The 21,350-nt window shown below is 39.5% G+C and overlaps 1 protein-coding gene across 1 annotated transcript in view; it reads left to right on the forward strand.

The window, feature by feature from the left end:
• The first annotated feature begins 812 nt into the window (after positions 1–812).
• LOC124147957 overlaps positions 813–21,350 on the forward strand; it is a 58,409-nt gene continuing 37,871 nt past the window's right edge. The window contains exon 1 of the mRNA XM_046518818.2: positions 813–2,472. Within this exon, the coding sequence (XP_046374774.2) occupies positions 2,149–2,472 (324 nt within the window). The 5' untranslated portion in view covers positions 813–2,148. The remainder of the gene's footprint in view (positions 2,473–21,350) is intronic.

Here is a 21,350-nt window from a genome sequence, read left to right on the forward strand (position 1 = left end):
AAGATAGTGGGGAGAGAAAGGGAGAGGGAGAGAGAGGGGTGAGGAGAGAGAGGGGTGAGAGAGAGAGAGAGAGAGAGAGAGAGTATTCAGGCACCACAGGAGAGACCATCAGCATAAGAGGATGAAAAAGATAGGTCTTTTAGTTTATTGTTTCTCATAAACATAGCCAAGTTCAAGGCAGTATCCACCTGTTTACTCTAACGTAGGTGTCAAGTGAAGGCGTACAGGACACAACGCCCACAACATATGACATGTTTATAATACAATACCGCTTCATAACCAGAAGATCCTAACACCCAGGGATATGTATGTCTTGATTTCAATTAAAAGGAGCCGGGCAGACACTGAGGAAATATCGCAGATTTAAGCACATTTATTGATATAGTTTAATCTAAACGGAATAATGAGTATACAGAGGAACGTAATATTGGGTCCATTCTAGTAACCAGGGTCCTTAGGATCTTTGTTTATTACAACTTGACTTCCCTCTGCGATATCTAATCTATGTACAGGTATCTACAGGTTACTGTCACCATAGTGTGTCTGAACTTGTACTGAGGTAACCTAGGTCGGAGAAGATAGATATACGACTATTTACAGTATCTACTCAATATGGCATTATAACTATTTTTGAAACAACGGATATCGTTAATAAAGCCTGTTAATACCTATCAATAGTATATTAAAATACAAATACATGTCTCGAACATTTACTTCACAGTGGTGGCGGTTAAACAAGTTCACGAGATAGGCTGATATTGAGGTTCGTTGTTAATAATTGACGTGTAGCGTAGACACCGAGTAAGCGAGTCCTACCGAAGACGAGACCGAGAGCTGAGTGAGGCAGGGTTGTGTGCTGGGGGTACCTACATTAGGCCCAGTCATACTCCAATGCCCGGCTAAGCATCAGTTGTGTGGGACGGTCGCGGACTGCAGTTTGCCAATCGCTGTGTCAATACCGTCCTCCAATGCAGTCAGAACTCGTCTCGATATGAAGCTGTAGACGGCGTTCCGTGAACTGGCGTGTGGGTATAGCAACAGTAGCGCCTGCAGTGGTGCAGAGGACCTCCCTCCTCCGACACGTGGGCTGAAGAGTTGAGATCAGCTGATCAGCTATGTCTGTGCTTGAGTTATTCAAAGGGACAGTAATAGGGCTTGCGTTGGGAGTGTGAGTTTAGTCTGTACTGCATCGGACTACTTATGGGTGGAGAAAGGATTTTTTTAACTGGTTGAAATCCAGCTATGACGTCAACGTGACTTATTCCCGTACCCGAGATCATTTGGAGTGGTTCAACGGAACGCCTTTTGTGTTGAGGAATTCCATGCGTTGTGTGTAGGTAAAAGAGGAATGATTCATGTAAGCAGTCTCTCACCTGGCGGGGCGGTAAACACGAGCTGGATTGAACTTTATGTCGTGGAATAGCCAACACCGTCTGTGATCGTCTGTGATGGTGTCTACCCCATGTAGGGGGGCACATAAACATATGTAAGTCACGGTGGTAGTATAAACCTGTCTCTTGACAGTCTGTGGCAAACACTACGTATGTGTTTTATTTAATCTGGAATCTATGTTCACAAAGTACTGTCTATGCTTGTTCGATTATATCACAGCTTATCTTAACGTGATTGAATTACTGGCATATCTGGCATAGTTGCTGGTGATTCTTATCTGTGATTTGTGAATTAATTATTAACCCTTGAAGACTGAACAGACCTAAATGAAGGCTGTAACGGAGGTTGTATAACGTGAGGGCTTTGAAAGTCGCACAGGGAGACGGACCCAGGAGGCAGGTGATAATCTGAGTCCGGGGTTGTGTATTGATGAACCGGACCCGAACAAGACACTGCCTAACGCATGCCAAGGCGACTAGCGTTTTTAAAGTATGACATGTTTTGTGTTCCTGTAACAACGGATGTTCACGACAATGATTTGATTGTCCCTCAGCTCTCCACGTCTGGATAATACGCGTAATTATGAGAGTTGGTGTTACGGAGGGGAAGAGTTTTACAGAGTTATTTGAGCGTTTCAACCTACAATAGATGACGTTTCATTCGGGAACTTGTAATCACGTTTTTAAAGTAATTGGTCACAGGACGTGAGTGTATGAACACACACGCACATATGAACCAGAACCCAGTGAGGGCGTCATGACAAGTATGACCAAAGACCAAGCCAAGGATCTTATCCCCCGGGCTGGTGCCCCACCCGGACAGGTGCCCGTCATGAGGAGGAGCCGGTCCCTCAGTGAGCTCCCTGGGAGCGTGAGGGTACCCATCATCAGACGGACGGACAATGAGAGGATGAGGGCGAGGTTGGAAGCCAGTGCTCAGGGGCTGGAGGAGTTGAAGCTGTTGCGTGAGCAGCAGCAGAAGCAGATGGAGGAGGTTCGGACGACGGCGTTGCAGAGGAAACCATCATCGTCGTCGTCAACGTCGTCTCAGAACGGACGCTTCTCCCAGAGCCAACCACAGGTAGGCATCACACGTTACTTGAAATAAATCCACGTCATTGACAGTCGGTACCAGAGGGTTGTATACTGTCTTTCAGACTAAGTTGGCTTTCAATAAAATAACTATATTTGACAATGACAGTTAGTATTATGAACGGAAGCTGTGGTACCAATGAGTCACAGGTAGGAATTCGTAATGAAATAAGCATGATATAATAACAATCAGTATCGTGGACATGCGGTGTACGAAAACGTGGACTGTTACTGTTGTATACATAAAAATAATGGCTACACAGTATCCGATATATTCGATTTCTATGGATGTGCCTTATGTGAAGACCCATTCTTCAATGGACTGTTCATGAATGCAGTCGGTAGTTTAGATTTCCTCGGACAAGAATTGTACGTGTATTTAAATCCAGTAGGGTTGTATGATGAATGGCCTGACAGACTGAACCAATGTACTAGCAATGTACAGCTAGGTATGTGAGGTATGCAGCGCTGTAACTGATAGGTTCGCATACCACGTCAAGTACTGCATCCCAATCAACATGGGACACTGCGAGTTAAAACGTTAGGTATTAAGAGAAAGATTTGTTAATTTCTACATATATATTAATATATATGCATATGTTGTCAAATGTTTACAAACATGTATATCGTATACAAGTTCATAGGCACTTGATACTAGTGCATGTACATTGCTTGTAAATTTCTACTTTTACCAAAATGTTATGTGCATAGGTCAAGTGTTTACAGACCCGTATATGCTAGACGAGTTTCAATGCATAAATACTAGTTCACGTATACGTACATACGTTGTCAAGTGTTTACAGACCCGTATATGCTAGACGAGTTTCAATGCATAAATACTAGTTCACGTATGTGTACATAAGTTGTCAAGTGTTTACATACATGTATATCGTAGACAAGTACAGTGGATAGGTACATGTGTGCTAGTGCAAGTATACTGCTTGTCAATTTCTACATTTACTTGAAGTATGTGCATAGGTCTTCAACTGTTTACATATACGTATGCTTGACTGGTTCATTCCATATATACACATATCTTAATGAATATATGTTATTTGTCAGTTAGCTTTTACATGCCGGATCTATACGTGCATAGCATTTTAACGGCATAGGCCAAGACTTGTCAATATACTAGAATTGCATATACACTAGTTGATGTCAATAACATGCCAATTTCTATATACATAATTGTCATGTACGTGGCCTGTCGATTTCTACATATGAACTGACACATGGCCATAGCTTAGCTTCCACACAAATACGTAGAGTGCACATTGCTCCCTAACCAGCACAGGGAAAACGATAAAATAATATGTTTATATCAGATGGCAGGTATGTACGCTTGTCCTTGTGGACGTCACATATGAATATCAAAAGTTTCAAACACGAGCCATGTAAAGAAAATGGAAGATAATAATTTCTACAAATACGCCCACAGAAAGTGCATGTAGCCACCCAACCAACGCAGGGGAAGCGGTATGCATATATCAGGGGCCAGCTTGTCCCACTCGACTTCACATATGACAGACCAACTGTTTCCAACACGAGCCGATCAAAGAAAGGGGGAGAGCTCAATTGAATGACAGAGCTTACTGAAACTACCCACCAGAATCCCAGCGTGTGCCCGTAACACCAGTTCAGATTTTGTCAAGCGTTTACATGCCGCTGGATCCCCTGAAGTTGGCTGTATATCCGATCATTGTAAAGCTATAGAAAAGATTTAAGAGCTTATAATACTGTAATTAAAAGGCTAAACCCCCATTGTTGTGTTACAGTAGACGTGAGTTCTAATTTGTCAAGTTCCATTGTCTAAACATTGTTTTGTTCTATTGACAAAAGATGTAATTTGTATTAGGGGATTTTTAGACTTAAGTATGTATTATTTCATTTGGGAGTTAGATTAAGCATCTAATCTTTGCGGGCACAGTGCATACCCTTGACTCATACCACACATTTATGTTATATACCTATTATATCCGTTTGATATAAGGTTTATATACACACACCTATTACACATATGCTTGCATGTGACCTTACATGCAAGCGTAAATTATATTCTCGTGGAGATTAGTTCGTTTTCCTTGTTATAAATATTTGAACAAGCGATATTGCTGCAACAAATCAGCTTTGTCATTTGAATCAGTCTTAAAGATCCTATGTTTAAACAGCAACCATTATATTTAACTGATTTGAAGTCGGGGAAAGGGGTCCCACATATGACATAATGAAGGTAGAGGTGACAAATCACACTCTATGGTATAACCTGCCTTTTTTATTTGAGATATCCCCTTGGGCACGCCAGAAACCTATGATTGTGGGTTCGAATCCCGGTTCGCCCAAATTATGTTTCTAGGTTTGTCAGCACCATACCCGTGCTCGTGGGTTTCACCGAAGTGGTAAACGTCTGAAACCTGCATCACTTCGGGCTTTCCTCCCACATTAAGCTGACACGCCGCGATATGACTGGAATACTGTTAAAAGCGGCGTTAAACCCAACTCACTTCTACTACTACTTGAGATATCGTTCATTATGTCGCATATGTGATGTTGTGTAGTAGTTGTGAACGACGCCCCCTATCGTATCCGCACATCTTGGTCTTCCGCTGCATTCCATCAGTTAATATACGAACAGCAGTGACCCTAAATAGCCACTGAAATATTTCATTCATCAGCTGATAAGTGCCGGTGTTCCTTTGAACATGTGTAAGGCTACTGCATTGTTTGCTGACCACAAGTACAGAGTCATCACGGGAAGATGAAACTCCCGCTTGTTTCCAAGCATAAATCACGAATCTCAAAGTCTTCATTTTTTTACAGTTAGGACACGTGCTTAAACAGAATAAAATTCGCCTTCGTCCGGTGGAAAAAAAGAGAGTTTACTCAGGTTTGTAAGTCATCGGGCGGGGATACACCGACCGACTTGGACAGATCATGTAGAAACGTAGCAGACTGCGTGGATCGGTAGCTTTACAGCTTAAAGAAATATGCCAGACATGTTGGTGTCTTGCTGCAAAACCCAGTCACTTTTAGGCATGGATTAACGTAGCCCGGCCTTTGCCAAAACCCTTTAACACCACCCTGTTACCAAGCCAGATAGTCAAGCCAATAAGCCAAATTCCACCGAAGAGTAGTTATAACGCTTTGTAGGAAATGTTTGGTTTGGAACGAAAACCTAGTGAAATCACCTTACGATCTTTGGTGACTATTCTTTGACTAAAAGCTGTGAATCGCTAGAAGGTGGTCAAAGTGATTAGAAGCCACTGCTAAGTCTTAAGGTAACGATAGTGTTGTGGTCAGTGTTGGTCAAGAGTGACCTGTGAAGGTGTTGAAAGTATGTGCAGGGTTATGCTTGTTTGACGACATGGGTCATGAAAGGGAAAACAGATAGTTTAAGCTTTAAGGTGTCATCAAACAGACGGAAATCTAAGGGCTTGTGGGGGTTTGGGGGGTTAGGGGGGTTAGGGAGAGTTTTCCTAGCCTTTTCTGGGTTGGTTTTTATGTTTTACGATGTTAAATGTAAAGAAATCGTGAAATGAATGTCGCCATCCGCACTTCCTTTGTCACTGAGAGATATGTCAAATCGACAAGACCGTTCATATTTTCTTGGGTATTTTTATCAGATGAAAAGGTTGCTCTGTTATTTCTACATGCATGAACTTGTTGTAAAAAGTTTGCCTCTTGTTTGTTTATTTGTTGTTCAACGCCGCACTCAGCAATATTCCAGCTATATGACAGCGGTCTGTAAATAATCAAGTCTGGGCCAGACAATCCAGTGATTGACATCATGAGCATCGATCCACGCAATTGGGATCGATGACATGCATCAACCAAGTCAGCGAGCCTGACCACCAGATCCCGTTAGTGGCCTCTTACGACAAGATTATTCGCCTTTTACGGCAAGCATTGGTTGCTGAAGACCCATTCTACCCTGAATTTTAACGGGTCCATAGAAAAAAAAAAGACTATATGAGTTTTCTTATCTAGTCTCTTTTGGAACGACGTCACAACTATCGTAAATTATTTCCGGAAATATTGTTGTTATGAACATCTTAAACAATGAAAACAATTGGAGTGAACATGCAAATCAGAATGTAGCACAAATAACAATGCTCAGTGAGTATTATTTAACATAAACATAACCCGTGATAAATATGAAATGCAAATTATTAACACAATGGCAGTTTTAAAACAACCAGATGTTTGCATTGAGGAACATGACGGTGTAGGTTACTGTATTCTGATATATATTCAATAGTTATTATATGCTTTATGGCACGTTGTTCCGATGTTACGGGAAATCATTGTGACGTCAGGGTCAGATACACCGGTTTCTGATAGCTTGAGAAATCATCCTCGCCGTTGGGGTATGTCGACGTACAACCAGCCAATTCCCACGTTGTAGACATCAGATCTCCATTCGTGTGCAGTTTAAAACATTATTACATGTGCATGGAATTCAGTTCATAATTGACATGATGCACGTGAAAGTACTTACGAATAGGAGGTATACGTACACAGAGGTTATGGGATTAAGAAAGGTGTTTAATCCTGTCATGGAAATACCTGACAAATAATACTTAATTGCTATGGCCACGGACGTACATTTGCATAATAATAAATTATTCATAACACCTCCATGTGCATGTGGTTCGTGTCCATAACATTTGTCTTATTCACATGGATTTGTTATTCTAAAATAGACTTGGATATTAGGAGGTTTCATCTGGAAACACTTCAGCACAGGTATCAACCATTCACGTAACTTTGAATTCTTTATAAGATCCACATCTAATCAGACCCCCCCCCCCCCCCCCCCATGTGTACCAATTCAAACGATTCAAACCCAAGAATGTTATATTTTATTAAGACCCCTAATCCTGGTATAACAAGACAGATGACAAAATGTCAAAATAATTGGCCTTTGGACATTTAACACGGCCCTCTCGGCACAAATGTCACAGTGAACACCACCACTATAATACATTATCTCACCCCTGTCGGGCACCTGTTCAGTCCAGTTACATCCCAGAATAATTGGGGGAGGCTAAATACGGGGCTCAGGTGTGCGGGCACTGATACACACTTGTTACAGGGGTAGCCGAGGCGTACATCTATTTTAGACTCAAGATGGGTGGTCAGTTTTATCTCTTACTATCTGTGTTATGCATAACCGCCTCAGACCATAGGATGATTCTGTTACATACTCTCAGATGTACTATAATTAAAATAGGTTTTCATCAGTTTATAGTAAAAAACCATTGGTGTTAGACAAGGTCATGGTGTCTCCCCATTACGTTTAACGTTAAATGTGAATATATTAAATGCGCATACTCTTCTGGAGAAAGACACGCATAATTTCAGATTGTTTATTAAAACATTGGTGTCAGACAAGGTTATGTTGTCTCCTCTTAACGTTTACCGTTAAATGTGAATATATTGCGCACATTGCTGTGTAGAAACACGCATTATTGCATTTGAACTGCAAGTGACAGTGTTCTATTGATATATGTCGATGTGATTTAAATAACGAGAAGTCCATTTAATGAGGTGTATTTCTTGGCAATGTATTCTGAGAGATCAGAGTTAAGGTAGTGTTAGATAGTGATTATATCATGATGGGGATACACTTGTAAGGGGATTAGTGGGATTATTATAGAGGTCACTCTGCGGTCAACGAGTTTCATCTCGTATTGATTAATCAGTATTAGGCTTTTGCTGGACAGGTGGATTCGGCGTTAATAAGAGGATGAAATAGATCTGGAACCTGTTTGATAGTGCCAGACGTGGTTAGTCGGGAATTCTTCTACATGTGAATATCCAGAGGATTAGCGGTAGGCTAATATTGCATGTACACCAGTTTCAATTAGATGTGGTCAATACAATATTGACTTTTGGACACATTGAGCCTATATAAACCCGGATCTGGACGGTAATCGCCCAAAGTTGACGTATATATATATGAGTATAAATAATATGTCGTTGTTCACAGTCACTGGTTATATGGATATGAGTGAGTGAGTGAGTTGGGTTTAAAAGTATTTGAGTTACATATCGTATCATGGCGTGTCAGCTTGAAGGCCAAAGTGATGCAGGTATAGGATGTTTTATACTTTGGTGAACACGTCATAGAAGGAGACATCTAGATTCATCTGCATACTGCACACAGACGTGCTATTTTAGCTCAAACATTGTGTTTTTATCAAAATATTTTTTTTTGTAACTGGAATAATAGTTTACTGGAACAATATTTAATCATTATCAAATTGTGTATTATTCCCTTATCATTTATTAATGTGAGCGACTGCCTCACGTTCCAGAACATTATTTGTGAAAAATGTAACAACTTTTTATATGTCAGAGAATGCTCCTATTAAGGCAAATGGGCCTTAGTTCCCGTTCTGTGCATGGCGTACATTGGGTATCATTATTCACCTTCTAATTTTACCTAAAGTGCACCACTAGCAAAACAAGTCGATGAAACATTTACGCTTCAGTTTATGCTAACAGAGCAGAATTTCTGCCACAATAAGTGTGTATGATGATCGCTGCCATCTATACGTCTTAATTACTTCAGGGACACGAAGAGTAGAAGCAGTTAACTAATGCTTTAAAAGCTTTTAGATATCGCTTCAAGGACGCGACTGACACTTCGTTGTTAACTACTTCTAGAACTTAACAAAGTCATTATGTTTTGTAATGGAGTTATAGTTTTTCAAATAATCCGATCCACAGGTTCACAAACTGTGGGAGAGGCATGCAAATGCGAAAGGCATGTTTGTGGTGGTTTAATGTGTATAGAGTTATGAGCCATGAATAATGGCCAACATTACGAACTGTTCTTAGCTGAGCAGTTAGTGTCGTTTCGTAATGTTTGATCAATTTTACGTCATTCATATGTCTCGCGTCTTATGTTTGCACCTGTCCTTTTATGAAAGCAAAAACCAGAAACGTGTCATGGTTATTTTTTCAAACATACGACATCGTATGCTGTATGTTATGTTTGCTGGCATTATTTTAGTATGACTTAGTTACCTGCAACAACTACCTTGGTTATCACGTGGTAAAGGGAGATCAAACTCCACGAACTGGTCCGCATTTCGGCCTTGACGTAATTAGTATCATCTTTAAATTGCGACGTCGTCCCTGTTTATGTGTGGTTATTTGTTGTCTGTTATATTTATGATATAAATAATACTATATAACTCAAATATAATCTAGCTTACCAGACACACAGTTATTATGTGACAGGCCATGGGAGCCGTGCCAAGTTACACATATCAGAGGGGTAAATAAAGTACCTGATCCAGACTACTAGTTGTCGGAGTTCCATTTTTGGTTTGGCCCCTAACTTTGTGTGCGTTACTCTGAGCGTGTGGGTTCGAATCCCGGATTGGACTCAACCCAACAAAGTACTAGAATTTGTATTTTACTAACAAAGCACAATCTCAAATATAACATATGTTTCATTTGACCACTTTCTAAAAAGGCATTGTCTGTTCACATATAACGGTGTTTGAACTATTTAGCTTGCTAGGACAGATAGTTTGGCTGATCCTGGTTCACCTTCAATGGAAAGTATAATTAAATAACATGAAAACAGTCGCGGAGCGTGAACCATCACCGGTACTACCATGTAAGTAAACCCAGCTGATTAGATCTCATTTTTATTATCCTAATAGTCAATTTCACGCTCGTTTGCCGCTCTTAACGCACTCTCACGTAAGACCAGGGTAGATGTCAGATACTTATTACATCACCAAGGACATTTGAGCCCATCTAGGACACAATTATCCGTTTTCAAGGTAACACTTCGTGGTTGATTGTTGTCAATGACTTTGGCTGGCATGTCGGTTCTCATCAGCTTAGCAAATAAAATCAATTTTAGAGAACGGAAGCTAGAAAATAGTGCGATGGTCCCCATCTTGTTGCGTAAAGCTAGTCCCTAATTGTACGGTGGCTAACAATGCTTCTTTGTATGTTGAACGCAGCGGATTAATTGCGTTTGTTTGGCAATGGTTGGGCAAACACGTTCTTAACACATCCTTGGTTTACTTGCGCCTTGGAGCGAAATCTACTTTGATATTGCTTAACAGAGCAAAGTCAGCGTGTTAGATTGACGCTTAGATGTGTGTCCAATTGTCTTCAAAAGGTTCCCCGTGTCATGTCAAATGTTGTACTTTACAAGAGGTGGTTGCTTTTCATTTTTACAGCTTTCTTTAAAACAGTCTTTCTTAAATTCGTATAGGACGATGTTGGACAAATGTCGGACATATTGCTATTACGAATCCAAATTATGTTACACAGTTCTTATCATGGAAGAATGATAATCAAGACATGTTTTCAAAGTATCTGTAAAACATAAAGTTTTAGGTCCACTGAATTTCGTTAAATGTAGATTTGACCATATACATCGAACAATTCAGTTCAGCAAGGTTGCATGTGTTACCAGTTCAACGTTTTCTTTATGATTTATCAAAATAAACATCATGTCTCCAGATATTATCAGAGAAAGGCCCCTAGGCATATAGGGAGACCTTCTATCTTTTTTTGGCGGTTAACGTTTGCGTGTAACAAGAATGCACATGCATCATTGGGTTAGGTAGGTCTAGAGAGATATTTTGGGAAAGTATAAGTGTATATACACCGAGGTTATATATATTTAATGATACTGAGTGGTGCTTCTGAATGGGTGGTGACGCGACGCATGAGTATGCATTTTTTACCTACAGCGAAGTATTTCATCCCGAGGGTGCCTTTTGATGGGGGAATTGTGAGATGCATGGTATGTAATTTACAGCCACAGATATATAAGTATATGACCTTCGGAAAAACAGATTCAAGATACTGAAATACCAAGATAAAAGGTACAAGAAGTTTAATGTGTTGGAGGGCTGATGAAACAACATTAATGTGTTACCTATCAACACTGGTCTATAAAGTGTTACATGCATATGTTACGAATATAAAAGCCAAAGTGTGTGTATTTATAAAAAAAACCCTCTGTTTTTCTTTCAAAGTCGTCATTGTTTTCCAATTTGTAACAAAGGTATGCTAAAAGCACACTCAGACACAGCAAATTTGATCTTTCTGATATCTTTCTATGGATACCGTTTAAACTCTTTCAATAACAAGTGACCACTGATCTAACCACAGAGATAAACCTAGCCTGTCTTAACACATATCCGCCACCTTGTGGCCGTCCTGTCCTAGGGCCGTTATATCAGTATGTCAATATCATCTCGTGTTTTGCTTGTGGCTTACGAGGTCAGTCGGTGACGGGAGAATGACAGGTGGTATGCAGGGAGGTATGCTGGCTCCCACTGTATTTATGCTAATTGTCTACTTTTGTGTTTTACAACAACAAAACATTTGAGACATGTCGTGATGTGGTACTGGTTTGGTCATTTGTCATTTGTTCCCGTCATTGTGTTTGGGTTCTCAAAGAACTTCGTGTATTGTTGATTTTTCGTTGCCATTGATTCAAACATATTGAACCACTTTGTAACACAGTACAGACAGATGGGTTGTGTGGCGTGTAAGGACACAGATTTGGTTACAAATTGTTAAGCACCTGTTATTACATGTATGCTGTAAAATTGCCCATGAATGAACATATTGGCATTTTTGTAACTGGAGCGCTTTATTGTTATATACACCGTATGTATTAGTTGCATGAGTCTAGTTACGCGAATATATACACCTTTCTTTCTGATGTGCGCACTGTTATGATTTGCTTCCATGTTTTAGCATCAATTATATAAATAATCACCTGTAACTACATTCCCAAATTGTTCATTTACCTAAGAACAGAGACAAAAAGACAGTCATGTTTTTCACCTGACACGGATGCAACCATCTATGAAAGTATATTACACCCGTATTGAATCTAAACCACATCTATACCTTTTACCCGATAAATAGTGAGTGAGTACGGTTTTACGCCGCTTTTAATAATATTCCAGCAATATCACGGCGGGGGACACCAGAAATTGGCTTCACACATTGTACCCATGTCGGGAATCGAACCCGGGTCTTCGGCGTGACGAGCGAACGCTTTAACCACTAGGCTACCCGACCGCCCCTTGCCCGATAAATAGGATAAATCTGTAATTCATGTCAGTATTTAGCGAGGAGGTCGTTTTCGTAGCGATAAGAGCACAAATGAAAGCTTACATTACGAAATGTTTATGTGTAACACGTTATCTCAACCATGGCGTCTTGGCCACTCTGCCGCCATATTAATCCCAAACTCTCGCCCCTTTCTTGTTATCTGCACGTAAAAAGGATGACATCTATTGTTTGCAGCCGTATATCTAGAAGTACTTGATTTCCACCATGTAACACTACTTATATACATCATTGTATTTAACTTTCCTTCCTTTAATATATGGTTTAGTATGGTCAACCGATTTGAATTGGAGTAAACAGGTACAGATTACGATTCTTGTTATAAAGTAATTGTAAATGATTTTACCCCATATGGAGGCCTAGAAATGTGGAGAAATATAAATGCCATTGATATTTTACTTATGGACTTATGACGTCGATATACGGTTATGAAATGCAATGACGCTGAGTATGTAAGTGTGTATGTCCTATCAACCCATCATAGATCAACGCTGATGCAAACATGTAGTCACGACCGCAGGGTACCCACCCTTGTAATGTTACTCTTTGAGAGCCCTGCTTCATATCTCAAATAGGCTATGTCGCTAAATGGTAGAATTATTTCTTTGGTAATGCATACACACCTACAGCTGATATTAATCTTCATTCTGTTACCCTTGATTTACCAAATGCTTTCATACTAGGAACACACTGAACGTGAGAGTGGATTTCATATTTATGTTAGCATTAATGTAAAGTAGGCCACGAATAAACATTTGGACTTCTTCAAAGCAGATTTTTCACTTCTCTACCAGACACATTCTATGATTAAATAGACACCCTGTTGTATATACTTTTTTATATACCAGTCTTACGCGGAAGACGTCTAATATTGACATTGTGTGTAACGCCTATTGACACTGTCATGTTATTGCCCACCGAATCCCAAATTTCATAACAAACTGCCATTGAGGGTACGAAATTCCATTCAGATTGCCATGTTCGGGGAATTTACAAAGCCTATTTGTCGATATGCCATCAATAATTGCCCTCCCTGGAGGCTATAAATTCCCCATCGCTCGAAGATCCTCAAACGCATACGGCCACAAATGACCCTTTTCATAAAACTGGATTGGAGTGATCCTTGAGCCTGTTTGTCCCTCCACTAGTAGGCAGCCCTTACCGACAGTAGGCTACCCAAGGCAAACACAGAAGTGTGTGTTCAGGAGGCCCCGTTGACAACGTCCAGAGGAACTAAAGGAACATGAATGTAGATGTGTGTTTGGACAAAGTATTTCTTATAATGGATGAGGCGGTATAATGATAGTATTGTTTGATCCCTGCCACGTGCTGGGCGACGCACGAGGGTGGCAGTAGTCTGTAACTTCAGGAAGATGGATGGGGACACGCCCCCTCCTCATCGCATTCTCAGACATCGATATGGGTAAAGCTATGTATGAAGTTGTCAACTTCACAAGCCTAGTATTAAGCATTAAGGGGGTATTGATCCCTACATCAAACATCAATAAGTTAGGGTCACTGCTTGAAGGAGATTTACATCTACCTATAACTAGAACCACTTCATAGACGTTTATGATTTATTATGACGATTACGGGAATTGACATGTGAACCGCGAAACTACTACTTCTACGAGTATATTGCAACTGTAGTGCCATTCAATCAGTATAATCAGTATAATCAGTCACCATACCTTTCCCTACCCTACTATTCCCTACTGCACTACTGCACTACTGCACTACTGCACTACGCCACGCCACGCCACGCCACGCCACGCCACGCCACGCTACTACGACTAATGGTGCTCCTACCGCTGCTCTAACATCTGGTATCACCGCAGCTAAGCCTTCGTCCACATTTATTACAAACAATTATAATAGCATATTTTTGTATCAACATTTTCACATTTACTACTACCTCTTCGCCTACGACCACAATTAGCTACAACTTCAGCTACTTCTGTAGCTAATGTCACTTTCAAACAACCAAGACCTAGCCACATGTCATTCAGTGCTTTATACCTTGCGAGGTTAAATTTAAAAAGTTTCAGATTTGTTTCTGTGACGTCGTACTGTTAGATTGTTGCTACAGTTGCGGCAGATATTTAGATATCAAATATGTTTTCCTGTTACAATTTCCATGAAAATTCGAAAAAGTCAAATCGTTTTAACCCTACAAAATGTCTGGGGCAGTCTAGTACGTTGCCATAAGGTTCGCCAGGTACATAGTCATGATTCAGTCATGAGAAACGCTGTATATACTTATATCGCTGTTACGGAAAAGCGACGTTCGAGAAGTGAATAATTCAACGTGTTTACTGACGTGGAAATTACGACTAATATATATTGAGATAAATGGTAAATACGAAACTTGTAAGAAGAACAGGTATATGACATATATAAATATTTCATATTGCTCTCTGTGTTTCGTGTGTAGACACTCTTGCGTGTAGCGTGCAGAGAGCCAGAGAGCAGGACACCGGTGATTCAAATATCAATATTTAGAAAGACAATTACTCACACATGTGTATTAACATGTATTTTTATATGTATATATGCTAAAAATTGTACTATACAAGGATAGATTGGGTTCATTAGGAAACAAGAGAATATAATTTGTTATTAATTGTGTATTTCCACTTCGCGTTTGTGTGACTGTATAAGCACAACACGAACAGACCTGTGAAATGTAAAATCAGTAGTGTTTGATATTTCATTTTGAAATTTAAAGTGTAAAGTAAGCTTTCATGTGGATACACACAGAGAAACACCGTGAACTCGAAATGCCAGAACCATCAAATATACATGGCATTATGTGTGCGTGGAAAGAGGGACTACACCACTCTATATGTTAGCCTGGTGGTTAAATCGTTGCTTCGTGAGATGGTGGCCCCCGTGGTGTTATTGCCGGTGTAAAACCCAACTCATTTACTCATATAACGTGTATCTGTTGCACAAAGGTATAAAAATATATTAAAATAGATAAAAATATATAAAAAATGTTTCCGGAAATATCATTGCGCGGGACACAATATGTGGGTTTCACAAATTGTAACCATGTAGGGAAATGAACCCAGGGCTCTGGCGTGACGAGTGATTGGTTGTTGTTGGTTTGTTGTTTAATACCGCACTCAGCAATATTCCAGCTATATGACGGCGGTCTGTAAAATAATGGAGTCTGGACCAGACAATCCAGTGATTGATATCATGAGTATCGATCCACGCAATTGGGATCGATGACATGCATCAATCAAGTCAGCGAGCCTGACCACCCGATCCCGTTAGTCGCCTCTTACGACAAGCAAAGTCGCCTTTTACGGCAAGCATTGGTTGCTGAAGACCTATTCTACCCCGGATCTTCACGGGTCGCGTGACGAGTGAACGCTTTATCCACTAGGCTACCCCATCAACCCTGAAGGTATATGAAAGGTGATGTGGCGCCATTACTTTTTATAATGATGACGAGGATCAACATCGCGCGTTGGTTTATCCGATACTTCGACTAACCCAACTTCAAATGAAGTCAAATGATATATAAAGAAAAAATATGTCGGGAATATGAGAAAAAAAACTAATCCTTAATGATATGTGAAGTAATTCAAGCTCGATTTATTTGTGTTTCACGACCGCATTGTTGTAATATTCCTAGATTCTAAGGCGACAACCAAACCGGAGACGGAGGAGCCAAGACACGAACCGGTGTTTGAAGAAGAAGTGTGTAAAAGGTTCTCTGACTATGCGCAAACATGTACACTGATTACAAGTGTTTAATCAAATGTTAAACTTATTCATGTTTCGGCCTGATTTCATGACCTACATCCACCTCTCATTATCTGTACGCTAAAATCAACCATGTGATCACTTATGCATTGGCCGTCATCATCGCTGCCGAAGCCAGCTAATCGTGGAGATATACACGTTGTATTCTGTATCCGTGTGCTTAAGAGGATAGTGTGTCCCGTCAATGTGAGGGGTGCCCTAAAGTTCTGAAGATAAACACTACGAGGGATACACCGATATAAACAAATATTTATGAGGTCCCTGAGTCAATTTATGTTGTGTTTAACTCGGCAAATAGACCAGAAAAAGTGACTGAACTCTCCATACACAGTTCAGTTCCTTGTGAGTGACAAACAGTTGTGATTATATAGAATCATTTAGTGGAAAAATCGGTCAATATTGTCCATATTGTGCACACATTGCCGCCTTGATCTGAACATATATGTGTAAATGGTTTTGTGGCATATTGAATACCAATTGCCTCCAAGGACATATATTTATGTAAATGGTCTTATAATGCATACATACACACGTCTATAATTCTTCATTGGAATGTTTATGACGTGTTGACTATGTGTTGGGTTTCCTTCAAGTACTAATAGTAGAGAAGAGGTGATCAAGCTTGGCTGACTCTGATACCGCGACCTCAACAATGCCTGGTACCGCATGGGAGCCAGACACACTCTGATGACTGCCCTATTGAATAGGAAAATATGTTTCGTCAGTGGGTCTAAGTTAGCGTCATTGTGGTTATTTCGTACATAAGCCACACGCCCATGTACATTACCATACAATACAGTACAATTTAATACCATCATAAAAGATACAAAATACCACAAAGTACAGTCCGGTGCAGTGCAATAGAATAGAATAGAATAGAATAGAATAGAATAGAATAGAATAGAATAGAATAGAATAGGTAAATGGAATTTATATACCATTTGTTCCATACAAATGTGAATAAATGCAATATGATGTTTCGTTATCCATTGTGGTGAGATGAGGTGAAATCGGGTGGAAATGACTCCCCTGTTTTTAAGGTCAACAATTGACTTGCCTTTGCATGTGTTTTGTGACGGGTGCCACAGGTGGGGCAGGATATGCTCACCTCTTCGCGAACACCTGGTATCATCACTGTATATTGATTCAAAGACACATGCTCATGATATAGTCGGAATCGTAAAATGGACTCTTCTTTTAGCTGAGATTTATTATGAATATGAAAATTTCTTTGTGTATATAACGCCGCGTTCGGGCGATTTTTTTTTATCCATGGAACATGACTACATGAATTAACTGAGGGTAGCTTTATCTGAATAAATATTCGCTGGGAAGGCAATCAAGACAGTTTGCAGTCATTGTGACAAATACATATTATACTAATTACCCATTAAACTAAAGGCAATTAGATGTGAAGCACTGTGTTATGTAAAGTTGAAAACCGATATCCATATTCCTACAACCACAACGCGCAACGACCTTGGCCCAACTCACGGGCTTATACGTCTGAAAACAACCCCGAGGACCTCTCATTGGTGATATGTGATTCTACTTGTGTTTAAGATGCCAGCTTGTTCCCCTTACACGGATAATGTCTATCACGACACAGGTTAGACCCTTGTACACAAAGACCCCTCTTCACACTGGTATGATTTCTTAGTGAAATTAGTCAAGTGAATCTCCCATCACAGGATGAATAGACGATCAGGTGACCCCGTGCCCATTTATCATACAAAAGGTAGTTTAATAAGATTCACGATCCTAACGGGTGACACTCTTATGTACGGTTTACCTATCGTAAAGCATCCTTTAGCATTGCAGATCCGATATCATCTGTCCATCGTGCCCATGAAATAATGGTTTAGCGGGTGCTGGATTTGTATCATACGTAATAACTTACGTAACCCGACCAGGGTAGCGAGACTATGTCTTTATATGATGTTATTCTAAAGTTTATAATGGCGCGGTTAAGTGGTTCTTAAATTCTGTAATGGTTAACGTATCTTCCTTATTGCTTTGGGTATTGTAGCGTCTGTGACATTAAATTCTACGATCTTCTCTCATGCCTACATATACATTCTTCTCCTTTGTTAAAATGATGCAATTATAGTAAACACACCAAACGTACCGAGAGTCATTATTTTGTCGTAATGTCTGGACATATTTTACAAGAGTTTCTGAACAATACATAAATGTATTTCTCTTGTATTGAACAATGCTGTTGTTATTTGATAAAATTCTTATGTAGGAGAGTACGAGTACTTTGTCAACATTCTATAAGAAAGAAAGATGATAGATATACACAAACAAGCTCGGGTGGGTTCCTGACTGACAGGAATTTCAAATATGTAAAGAATGTAACTATATTGTATTCATGTCTCATGTGGTTGGTATATTCACAGTCCTTAACTTTCATATTGTCTTCCGAAATATGATTTTGAAACTATATAAAAAGTGTTGCATTATTTCAGAACAAAATAAATGATAATTTAAACACGGATTGTGCTTTCTCTCTTCAACAGAAGTCAATGTAGTCACTTGAATTCAAATCTATATTTACCTCAAGCTTTACAGCTTATCAGTATATAAATCTACTGTTGAAAAATGTAATAATGCCTTGTGTAGGGTATGTAGTAATAAATAAGAATATGTCACGAGTTCCAGATGGAAAATACACATACTTAATTAACTCACATGTGGACTTACTTGATGATACAGAAACATTCCTAAGTTACATAACTGCTTTACATTCTGTTACATTAATTAGTAATTGAACAATTTTGGATTTTGTGTTTTTTGCCAAAAGTATATTTTTTTCTAATTTCCAAATATAATCAACACTGTCAAACGTCCCTGGCCGATAGCAATCATCGGTTAAGGAATACTGTTTCACTTCGCCAAAGCCCAATCTGTAATGAGAGAATGGAAATACCACTACACTCCCAATCATAACGTTTGCATCACGCCAACATAGGTTCTCCTTACAAATGTGTGTTAACATTGTGCAAGAGATTAAAATCACAACCTTAAGGTTGCGTTAAGAACACGTGTTTTGATCATTTCGTTAAGTTATCAAACACGTACACTGCTCAAAAAAATTATGATATTTGACCCTGGTATTGGGGACAATATTCTTGATTTTATCAGTGGACACGCTTGTTGGGGAATGTGGTTTGGTACCTTTGTACTTTGCACTGACACCCGCAGGTGTCATTAATCGTGTTGTGATTGTCGCGAAGTTCCTTACGAATGTGATAAATGTGGCGAACACTATGTCAAGAATATTTATATGTGTGTGTGCGTGTGCATGAACGTATATCTCTGTGTTGGTGTGGGTGTATGTGTGTGTATGTATGTATGTATGTATGTACATTCTTCATAAACTACAATGCACGTACAATAATAACGCTTAAATATACCAACACTGCACGCGCATACTCCAACTGCAAATACCAGCACACACTGATAGATGAGAATTGTGTGGTGGACACGAAGGTTGGCCATTTTGTAAATTATTTATCGTTATAACCTCCCGTCTTTAAGCATTAGACGGGCACTTATAATTTGGCAATAAATAAATAAAGACACAAGTCACGGTGGCTAATTAACAGCCACACAAATAGATTAACTTCCTGGAGATTTATGTGATCATTTAATGCTTTTACGATGATGGTCGTATCTTTAGCAATAATCGTATCTTTATAATCGTTAATATCAAAGTAGTAATGATTTAAATGTGCTCTGGGTGAATGAACCTAAGCAAATGGTCTGGACACAGTTAGGTTAGATAGGATCATGCTATTACAATGTCGTTTACATCTGTTATGAAGTTCAATTTCGCGAAAACCTAATTTTCAGTGGTCCGTTCATATACGTTTCACCACTGTTTTGTCTTTTACGCCAAAAGGAATCTTTTCGGCGGATACTCGAGACTCGTTTTATTTCATATTTTCCACAGCTTTGTCTAGATATTGTTTCGTATAATCATAACACAGAAGATCATTCATAATATTTTACTCTATGAAAATAAAATCCGATATCTTCTGTAAGTGTAAAATGTAGGGTCGGCGAGACCTTCTGACAAAACAAATGCGCGTCCTTGTTTAGATTTGACAATGTAAGGAGTAATGTGATAGATGTGCTATCAAAGCCACACTGACACCATAAATCACATGCTAACGTGTTTGTATAACAACTGCTGCTTAATGCATGAAAAACGAAAGTTTACTTATATTTTTTTATGAAATCCGCCCCTGGTCTGTTATTGTAAAGAAACATTGGTATCGACAATGATGTATTATTGTATCGTATTGCTCGGCGAGGTTAGCGTAACCTTGACTCAGACTGTACGTGTTCGCCATGTTGTTACAGATGAGTATCAAGGCGCAACACAAAGGAATCGTGTACGACGTGTAACAGGTTTTATGTGGGTAGATCAAGTGACAAGGCCATATCCGTGTGCTAACGTTCCTGTTGAAATATATCAATTTCATCTGGACTGTAGTGTGCACATATGATATGATTCAAAGCGTCGTATTAGGAGGCAGACCACAAAACTAGCCCGTGGCATGACTCATATTTGCATCGTGTATTGAAGGCGTTTATTTCCGAAACCGTAATTAAGAGATAAAGATCCTATGTTTTCAGACTTGCGGGTGTCATGAGTATTTTATGCGTTAGAAATGAAAAAGTAAGCGTCGAATACTCAGTATCAAGCGAAAATCACTTTATTTTAGAAGTAACATTATATACATACGTTATGCTATGACGTCATGATATATGGCTACGGCCATAATGTATGTTACCGTTATAACTGAATCCGCCCTGTCAGCAGAAAGTGGGGAACAATTAACCCAAATGAGGTTAAATATTGATCTTACTTATTATTTTATGAATGCGGTACCCATTCCACCAAAGCGAAAGAGGTGCATTTTTTCCAAATTTGGACATTAAACGACAGAT

Source organism: Haliotis rufescens, unplaced genomic scaffold, assembly GCF_023055435.1.
Source record: "Haliotis rufescens isolate VD_foot unplaced genomic scaffold, xgHalRufe1.0.p SCAF_2, whole genome shotgun sequence".
Classification (NCBI taxonomy): Eukaryota; Metazoa; Mollusca; class Gastropoda; order Lepetellida; family Haliotidae; genus Haliotis; species Haliotis rufescens.